Here is a 10000-nt window from a genome sequence, read left to right as displayed (position 1 = left end):
ACCATTACAAATCAATTCCATTAATAACAAAAACGGTTTAATCAATGAATCATCATCATCATCATCAACTCTTTCAACACTTGAAACAAATGTAAATTCCAGTGAATTATTTGTATCGTGTGAAAAGTTGTCCAACAACAATTATCATCATCAAAATGAAGATGATATTGTTGTTTCATTGATTCAAACTGAAAGAGTAAACATACAAAAGAAGTTAGGGGCTTAAACCATTCTCTAAAAATAAATTAAATAAAAAAAATGGCTTTGTTTTGTCGTTAGTTGTCACTTAAAAAAATATATATATGTTTTTTTTTCCTAATTTTTTATTCTTGGATATATTACCAACAAACATACTTTGGAAAAAAAATAGTTAAGAAAACATTTTTTTTTTTTTTAGTTTTTTTTATATTAGTTTATTTAGTTTATTTAATTTATTTATATAATTTTGAATATTTATAAATTATTGTATAATACATTTAATTCAATGTTTTTATAAATTTTTTTTTTTTTTTTTTTTTTTTATTATTATTTACTTAAAAATCAGAATCACCTTCATTATCAGAGCTTTCTTCAGCTTGTCTTTCCATTTCTTCTTTAATAGTTTTGGCTACTTCAGCAATCTTTTCAGTTTCAGCTTTATTTAAATCTGGATGGAATCTCATAGCTTTAAGGGAATCATTGTGAATCTTTAAACAAATATCAATTCTATTGGAGAAAGCATGTAATGGTTCTTGAGTTGAATAAGCATCAATATTTTCTCTACTTTGGAGGTAACCACCTTCATAATTTATAGTTGCATCAATAACACCATCTTTAATAGTCTGTTTACAGTTTTTTTTTTTTTTTTAAAAAAGTAGAAAAATATAAATATTAGGAAAAAAAAAAAAAATTAAAAAAATAGTTTTAAAATTAAAAATAAAAATTAGCTTACCTTTGCAATAATAAACATGATATCTTGAGTAGTACCATCAAATTTTAATTTTGTACAAATATCATTGAAAGAGATTCTAGAGTAAGCAGTATTTAATTTTTTAAGTCCAGCTTTGATAACATTTGAACGTAATCTTTGAACAAGGGTAAAAGTTTGATCTGATTTGAAAATGTCTGAATTTTGTTCCAAAGCTTGATTGAAAGAACCTAAATCACCAACTCTAACGGCTTCAGTTAAATGAAAGTATGGTTTGAGTGCAATTTTTAATTGTTTTTGTGAGAAAGTATTTCTTTCTGGAATTTCACCCATCAATAATTGAACGATTGATAAAAGTTTATAAACAGTTCTTCTGAAACCACCAGCAGTGTTTTGTGGTGCTTTTCTAATTGCTTGTGTGAGGAATTTAAATGATTCAGCATACTCTAATTGAATGGCTCTAATTCTACCTTGATAGTAGAAATAACGTGCAAATTGATTGCTTGATGCAGATTCTGGGAATTGTGTATTGGCCAATAATTTATCTGCTTGTTCAAATAAATTATATTCTAAATAATTTCTCAATAATAAATTAATAATTGTTGCTTGACCTTCATCATTATGTCTTAATGTTGCTGTACGAAGTGCTGATAATAATGTTCTTTTTTTTTTTTTTTAAAAAAAAAAAAATAATTAATAATTAATAATTAATAAAAAATTATATTAATAACTTTTTTTTTTTTTTTTAAAAAAAAAAAAATAAATAAATAAAAATACATACGATCTAACTTCATGAAGATTATTTGTCATTTCATAAGATAAACTATAATAAAAGAAAATTTTTGATGATAATGGATAGAGAGTAATTCTTGTGTTAGATTGAACAGTCTCCATAAGAGCTGATGAACATTTGGTTGCATCTTCATATTTTTTTTGATCAATTAAATATATTAATACTAAAAGGTGAATATAACTTTCAACTTCAATATTCAAATGTGATGATGATGATGATGGTGTAGTTTCTTTTTCTGCTTGTGTAGTAGAATCAATATCCATTGAACTACCATCAGACTATTATTAATAATTGATTATAATTATTTTTTTTGGGGGTTGATGAAAAAAAAATTAAAAAATTAAAAAATTAAAAATTAAAAAAAAAAAAGTTAATTCACCACTCTAATAATAATAATAATAATACTTATAATAAATAATAGTGATTATTAAATAATTACCTTTAAAAATGATAATAAAAAGTTTTTCTTTGTGGCATGATTTTGATGAGAGAATGCAAAATTAACAATTTGATTTAAAACTTTATAGTTTAATTTCTTTCTAATTGATTGTGTTTGTCTAAGAACACTAATAATAAATCTCATTTCTTTTGTATCTACACCTTTATCAATTAATCCAATATTTTTTTTTAAATCTGTATGCAGTATATAAAAGAAACAAATAAATGAATAAATAAAAAAAATTATTAAATAATATTTTTTTTTTTTTTTTTTTTTTTTTTATTAGTATATTTTGATTTAATCATTATTTTTTATTTTTTATTTATTCATTTATTTATTTCTTTTATATAACATACCAGCAAAAGTTAATAATGATGCTTCATTAGCTTTTTGAACTGGATCTACAACTTCTTCAGCAACAACTGGAGTTTTTGATGCTTCGGACATTTCAATATCAGCCATTTTTTATTATATGTATAAAGTGAATAATTAAAATATTAAAAAAAAAATATATATATACTAAGAATAATAAATGAAAAAAAAAAAAAAAAATTAAAAAAAGTTATAAATGAAATTTTTTTTTTTTGTGAAGTTGAGCAAAAAATTAAAAAAAAAAAAAAATTAAAAAAAAAATTAAATGAAAAAAAAAAAAAATTAAAAAAAATTAAAATAAAATAAAATGAACAACAAACAATAAAATAAATTAAAAAGTGAAGTTCAACTATTTTGATTGTTTTGGAAATGTTTAAAATTTTTTTTTTATTTTTTTTATTTCTTTTCTTTTAAATTTTCTTTTTTCTTTTCCTTTTAAAGAATAAAAATGATCAAAAATAAATAAATATTTTATATTAAATTCATTTTTTTTTTTTTTTTTTTAAATAATATAATTATGGTGGATGATTAAAAAGATGGTTTTTTCTTTTATTTTTTTTTATTTAATTCTTAAAATTGTTTTTATTTTTTTTTTTTTCTTTTTTATTTTTTTTTTTTTTTTTTCAATTTTAATTTACATGTATGATTTATACTTTATGAAGTGATACAGTTTAGTAACAATTTTTGATTTTTTTGATTTCCAACCCTTTTCCAAAAATAAAAAAAAAAAAAAATAAAAAATAAAAAATTTTAAATTAAAAAAAATAAAAATAGGAAAAGTATTCAGATACTTGAATATATGAGAGGAAATAAAATAAAAAAAAAAAAAAAATATTTAAATTAAAATTTTTTTTATTTTTTTAATTTTTTATTTTTAAAAATTCAAAAAAAAAAAAAACCTACATTACTAATAAAATAATATTTTATTTTTTATATTCAATTTTTTAAAAAAAAAAAAAAAGAAATGAATAATCCTTTTAATAAAAATGGAAATAATAATATTACATTTAAATATTTAGAACCTGAGAAAATCGATAATGGATTAGAATGTGCAATTTGTTTAGAAGTATTAAATGATCCAGTTGTGGAGAGTCAATGTGGTCAAATGTTTTGTAGGGAATGTATAAATAATGCAATATCAGTTAAACCAATTTGTCCATTATGTAATCAAATGGCATCGATTGGAATCGTAGCAAAGTATGTATCAAATAAATTAAATGAAGCATTAGTGACATGTACATTATGTGATGATGTATCGTCAATTAAAAGGGGTGAATATAAATCAATGCATTTGGACAAACAATGTAAATCACAGCACTGTGAAGGTTGTGGATCCAAATTCACCCGATCCGAATTCGATCATCATATTAAATTCGATTGTTCAATGGCAATTGTTAATTGCAGTGGTCAAGATATTTTATGTCCATTCAGATCTACGAAATCAGAAGTTTCAATACATGAAATCAATTGTTACCATTTATCTCTAAGAACAGTTTTAAGTGACTTAATTAAATCAAATAAAGAAAAAGATGAAAAAATCAAGAAATTAGAGACCCAATTATTATTTCAACAAAACACTAGTGGCATTGGTATTGGTAGTAATGATGCTTTAGTTAATCAACAAATTAAAAATCAACAATTTCAATTATTACAACAACAAAACCTTTTAGGACAAACTCAACAACAAGTCCAACAACAATATTTCCTTCAACAACAACAATTATTACAACAACAAAGACAACATCAATTAAGTCAATTAAATTCTTTTCAAGATGGATTGTACAGACCTTAATTTTTAATTTTCTTTTTTAAAATCTTTCTTGTACTTTATAAATAAATTTTTTTATTAAAAAAAAAAATCTTTAATAGATCAATAACTATTCTATTTTTTTATTTTTTTATTTTTTTTTTTATTTAATAGTTTAAAGAGTTTTTATAATTTGTAAATTTGAAAAAATATTTGTAATCATTTTTTTTATTTTATTTTGATTACTTTTTTTTTCCTGATTAAAAATATCTATTTTTAATTTGTGAAAAAAAAAAATGAAAAAAAAAAAAAAATGATATGAAAAAAGATATTTTAATTAACTTTTTTTTTTTTTTTTTGATTAAATCTTTATCTAAATTTATCAAAAAAAAAATTTATAAAGGGGTAAACATTTTTTGGTGTGTTTTTATTTTCAAAAAAAAATAAATAAAATTAAAAATAAAAATAAAAAATTTCAAAAACATAAAAAAAAAAAAGTACTAATAAGTAACAATATTTAAATAAGATTGAAAGTAATAACAATAATTTAACATAGATAAGTTAATTTTTTTCTCAAGTTTTTTTTTTTTTTCATAAACTTTGTTGGTTGAATCCAACTTTTTTTTTTTTTTTTATTTTATTTTTTTTTAATTTTATTTTTTTTTTTTATTTTTTTTATTTTTTTTTTTTTTGCTGATTTTTTTTTTTTTTTGAGTGTAAAAATAATCTTTTATTTTTTCTTTTTTTTTTTTTATTTTTATATTTGTTTTCCATTGTTTATCTTTATTTTTTTCCACCTTTTCTTTTTTTTTTTTTTTTTTCATTGGACCACTTTACTCATAAATCCATATTATATTATAGCACCACAAAAAAAAAAAATAATAATAATAATAAAAGAAGAATGAACGATAAAATCTCAAAGCTTGAAAGTTCCATTCTTCAATTAACAGAAGAAGTTAAACAACTAGAATCAAAGCAAGCTTCTAAAGAACTTGAAATTCGTACATTGGTTGATAATGCAATTAATTCACAAAATCCAGCTCAAGAAAGAGAATTAATCAATAAATTATTTACTGAATCTGTATGTAATAATAATAATAATAATAATAATAATAATAATAATAATAATAATAATAATAATAATAATAATAATAATAATAATAACAATAATAATAATAATAATAATAAAAATAATAAAAATATAATTAACATTTTTTTATTTTTTTTTTTTATTTTCCATCCATTTTTTTTTTTTTTTTTTTTTTTTTTTCTCATTTTCTATTCACTTTTTTTTTTTTTTTTTTTTTTTTTTTAATTATTAGTTAATTGATTTAAAATTAAAAGCAGAAAAAATACAAACATTAGAAAGATATAGACAAGAAATTATTACAAATTTATTGGTTGAACAAAAACAACCAAATGATACAAGTATAATTAGTGCATGGGAGCAATTAAAAATCTCATCATTTAGAATTAATCCTAATAATAATAATAATAATAGTAATAATACAAATTCAAGTGATAGTAATCAAAATTATTCAAGTGTAATTTTAAATGGATCATTAACAGAAGATTCAACATCAACTATATCACCAGATTCAACAAAGAATAGAGATGAAGAAGAGATAATTAGATGGGAAATCGATAGAAATGAAATATCATATAATCGTGAAGCCAAATTGGGTAGTGGAGCATTTGGATCAGTCTATAAGGGTATTGTTAGGGGTAAAGAAGTTGCAATTAAGAAATTGACACAAACAGTATTTGAAGAGAATACAATGAATGAATTTAAAAAGGAAGTTAGTTTAATGGCAAAATTACGTAATCCTCATTTACTTTTATTTATGGGTGCATGTACAGCACCAGAGGATCTATCAATTGTGACAGAGTTAATGCCAAAAGGGTCCGTTCATTCATTGTTACGTGCAAAAGAGGATACATCAGATTTCATCACTTTTAAACGTGCAATTTTAATAGCACGTGACACAGTATTGGGTATGACATGGTTACACGCATCAAATATTCTCCATTTGGATTTGAAGCCCGCAAATTTATTGGTCGACCAAAATTGGGTGGTAAAGGTGGCCGATTTCGGTCTTAGTAAGTATATGAAACCAGATTCTAAAGATAAACTATTGGGTCAAGCTGGTTCACCACTTTACATGGCACCAGAGATGTTGGTCAACCAACCATACGATGGTAAAGTCGATGTTTTCTCATTCTCAATACTCCTTTGGGAATTGTTGACCAAACAAGAACCATACAATAAATTGTACAGCTCCTATCCACAATTGGTGGAAGGTGTGGTCAATAAAAAGAATCGTCCAATTATTCCAGACTATTTCCCAACTCGTTTAAAGGACCTTTTAGCAAGATGCTGGGACCACTATCCATCACGTCGTCCATCATTCGCAGAAATCTCAAAACAAAGAATCTTGGAAACCATTTTAATCGATGGTTTGATTTTAGACTCTAGTGCTAGACAATTTTGGAGTCAATACTATATGGGCAAGGAGGAGGTACCTTGGAATTCATTCATTGTAAACTTTTCACTCTATTGTGGTTTCGAATCAAATTTATCCGCTGATGATATTAAAATTAAATTCTTAAAACTTTTATTGGTGCCAGTTGATAGTGATATGGTGACCATTGATAACTTTGGTAAGATTTTAACTTGGGTTGGTCCATTGACTAACGGTAGGGAATTCTTTGATAAAGTTTACTCCATTTGTTCTATCAAAGGTTTCATGGCTGCAACTAGCTCAAAGAATGCCTCTCAATATTTAGCCGGTAAGAAAACTGGTACCTATATCCTTCGTTTCAGTAGTGACCCTGGTTCATACGCCATCTCTTACTTAAATAAAAACAAAGAAATCATTCATGCTCGTGTCATCTATAAACAAGGCTCTGGTTATATTCATCATGGCGGTCAAACTCATTATGCAACTTTAGATGATTTAATTAAAAATACTTTTAAATCTTTAGGTATTAAAGAACCATTCGAAGGTGGTCCTTTCCATGCTTTAACTGTTGCTGCTTCTTCTTCAAAACCTTTTAATATTGCTGGTGCTTATATTCCAGTTGCTCCTTCAAAAAAGATTTAAAAAAAAATAAATAAAAAAAAAAAAAAAGGTTTAAAAAAATAAAATAAAATAAAAAAAAAAAAACCTATTTATTCATATATTTAAAATTTCTTTCTTTTTTTTTTTTTTATTGAGTACTCAACTTTAAAAAAAAAAAAAAATAGAATATAAGAAATAAAAAAGGAAAAAAAAAAAAAAAGGTTTCAATTTGTTTATATCAAAAAAAATTCTAATTTTATTTATAATACCAATTTTTTTTTCTTTTTTAATTTTTAATTTTTTTTTTTTTTTATTAAACATCGGACAAAATTTTTTTTTTTTTTTTTTTTTTTTTTTTTTTTTTTTTTTCTTTTAGTATTTTATAGAAATAAATAGTAAATGAATTATTATATTTTGTTTTTTTTTTTTTTTTTTTTTAAAAAAAAATTATAGAAACAAGTTCTGTTTCCAAAAAAAGTGGAAAAAAAAAAAAAAAAGTGGAAAAAAAATATTTGTATGTGTGTGTGAATTTAGAGAAAGAGAGTGAGAGAATTGGGGAATATATATAGTATATAGATTTATAAATTTTACATGATAGTACAGCAACTATCTTTATTTTTACTAGATTTCTTTGATTTTAATTCTATATATTGAGCATCACTAAAACTTTCAAATGAGGAAAGTAATTCTGTATCTGTTAAATGCTTTGGATCGTCTGGTAAATATAATCCCAAATCTGAAGCTGGTGTTACATTAATTGCTTGACCAATTGCTAAAATTGCCTCTTGCACTGTTAATGAATTATCCAACCTAATTGTTTTATAAATAACTGGATAATCTGATGGAAATTTAACTCTGACTTGTAAAATCATTTTTTTGATTTTTTTTTATATATATACTTTTTTTTTTTTTTTCTTTTCTTTTTTTTTTCTTTTTAATTCTTTTTTTTTTTATTTATTTATTTATTTCTATTTTTATTTCTATTTTTATTTTTCTTTATATATTATTTTTACTGATTAAATTGACTTTTTTTATGAATTTTTAATTTTTTTTATTTTAAAAAATTTCTATGAAATAAAAAAAAAGAAAGAAAAGAAAAAAGATAAAATTAAATAATTAGATGGATTGTTTAAATGATGAAAAAAAAAAAAAAAAAAAAAAAAAAAAAAAAAAAAAAAAAAAAAAAAAACCAGTATGCAAAATAATATAATTAAAAAAAAAAAAAAAAAAAAAAAAAATTTAAAATAAAATAAAATAAAAATGGATTGTGTTATAAAAATAGATATATTTTTGAACAACTTTAAAAAAATTAAATAAAATAAAAATAAAATAAAAAAAAAAATAAAAATAAAAATGGGGTTGTTGGTTTTGATTTTAAAAAAGTATAATATTATTTTGGTTGAATTGATTTTAAAAAAGGAAGTTATCTATATATATATATATATATATATTGCGTTAGTTATTTATAAAACATATAAACAAGATAAAAATTTTAATTTTGGATTTTTTTTTTGTCTTTGGTTAGTTTTTTTTTTTTTTTTTTGTTTTTTTTTTTTTTTTTTTTTTAATCAACCAAATAATAATTATTATTAATTGTGTGGGGGTATAAGTTTGAAAATGTGTGTGGTGTAATCGATGATGATATTGTTGGAATTGCAAAAAAAAAAAATAATAATAATAAAAATAAATTAAAAAAATAATATTATTAAATAAATAAATAAAAAAAACAATAATTAAATAAAAAAAAATTTTAATTTATTCGAAATTGATAAAGTGATAATTTGTCAATTAATACATCGAAAATTGGCCTATATTGATTTGTTATATAAATCCTTTTTATTTTTTTATTTTTTTTTTTTAATTCTAAACTAATAATTAATAATGAAGGTGAAGGTGGGTAGAATTTACTTTTTAAGGAACCACAAACTTTGAATATAAGAAAATATATTCATTTAATAAAAACTAATAATTACTATTATTTTTATTTTTATTATTATTATTATTTTTTTTTTTTTTTTTTTTTTTTTTGAGAATTATTGTTGTTAAAAGTATCACTCTTTTTTCTATTTATAGTTGAGAGGATTTTAGAATTGATTGTCACCAAAAAGTTTCTCACAAACCAACTTTATTTTTTAAATAATTTACTTTTTGATTGATAGTGATGTTGATGATGAAAAATTAAATAATTATTAAATTTTTTTTTTTTTTTTTTTTAAAAAAAAAAATTACAATTATAATTTATTTATTTTATTATTATATTATTATTTTTATTTTTATTTTTATTTTTATGTTATAACAACAATATATAAATAATAATATTAAAAAAAATTAAAAAATTAAAAAAAAAAAAAAAAAAAAAATTATGGAAAGAATTAAAAAAAAAAAACAAAAGGAAAATTTTTTTAACGCACCCCACAATCTATTTTTTTTTTTTTTTTTTTTTTTTTTTTAAGGGGGGATATTAATTTAACCAAAAAATTAATTTAATTAAGGAAATTAAATTTAAAATTAAAAAAAAATTAAAAAAAAAAAAAAATTAAAAACCAAAATTAAAATTAAAATTAAATTAAACTTCCCCCAGGGGGTTGGATCAACAAACACAATTGGCACAAAAAAGATTTTTTATCATAGGGATTTAAATAAAGGCACCTTTTTTCACCCAGGCTTTTCCCCCCCCCCC

At 20.9% G+C, this 10000-nt stretch overlaps 4 protein-coding genes across 4 annotated transcripts; 2 read left to right on the top strand and 2 right to left on the bottom strand.

Moving 5' to 3' along the window:
- Nucleotides 1–533: 533 nt before the first annotated feature.
- On the bottom strand, nt 534–2601 carry psmD3 (26S proteasome regulatory subunit S3; the record flags this gene model as incomplete). The annotated part of the gene is made up of 5 exons (XM_001134521.1): nt 534–821; nt 932–1568; nt 1689–1978; nt 2140–2333; nt 2496–2601. 5 exons carry the CDS (start codon nt 2599–2601, stop codon nt 534–536), a joined length of 1515 nt encoding a protein of 504 aa, XP_001134521.1.
- Nucleotides 2602–3475: 874 nt separating this feature from the next.
- On the top strand, nt 3476–4303 carry DDB_G0288619 (hypothetical protein; the record flags this gene model as incomplete). Its single annotated transcript, XM_631544.1, has 1 exon — nt 3476–4303. The coding sequence occupies one exon, from the start codon at nt 3476–3478 to the stop codon at nt 4301–4303; it is 828 nt and encodes a 275-aa protein (XP_636636.1).
- An 856-nt stretch (nt 4304–5159) lies between these two features.
- On the top strand, nt 5160–7362 carry shkB (SH2 domain-containing protein; the record flags this gene model as incomplete). Its single annotated transcript, XM_631543.1, has 2 exons — nt 5160–5339; nt 5581–7362. 2 exons carry the CDS (start codon nt 5160–5162, stop codon nt 7360–7362), a joined length of 1962 nt encoding a protein of 653 aa, XP_636635.1.
- Nucleotides 7363–7907: 545 nt separating this feature from the next.
- DDB_G0288615 (hypothetical protein) lies at nt 7908–8192 on the bottom strand (the record flags this gene model as incomplete). Its single annotated transcript, XM_631542.1, has 1 exon — nt 7908–8192. One exon carries the CDS (start codon nt 8190–8192, stop codon nt 7908–7910), a length of 285 nt encoding a protein of 94 aa, XP_636634.1.
- Between the last annotated feature and the right edge of the window lie 1808 nt (nt 8193–10000).

Source organism: Dictyostelium discoideum, assembly GCF_000004695.1.
Source record: "Dictyostelium discoideum AX4 chromosome 5 chromosome, whole genome shotgun sequence".
NCBI classification, from domain to species: Eukaryota; Evosea; class Eumycetozoa; order Dictyosteliales; family Dictyosteliaceae; genus Dictyostelium; species Dictyostelium discoideum.
This window is presented reverse-complemented; position numbering and strand designations above follow the sequence as displayed.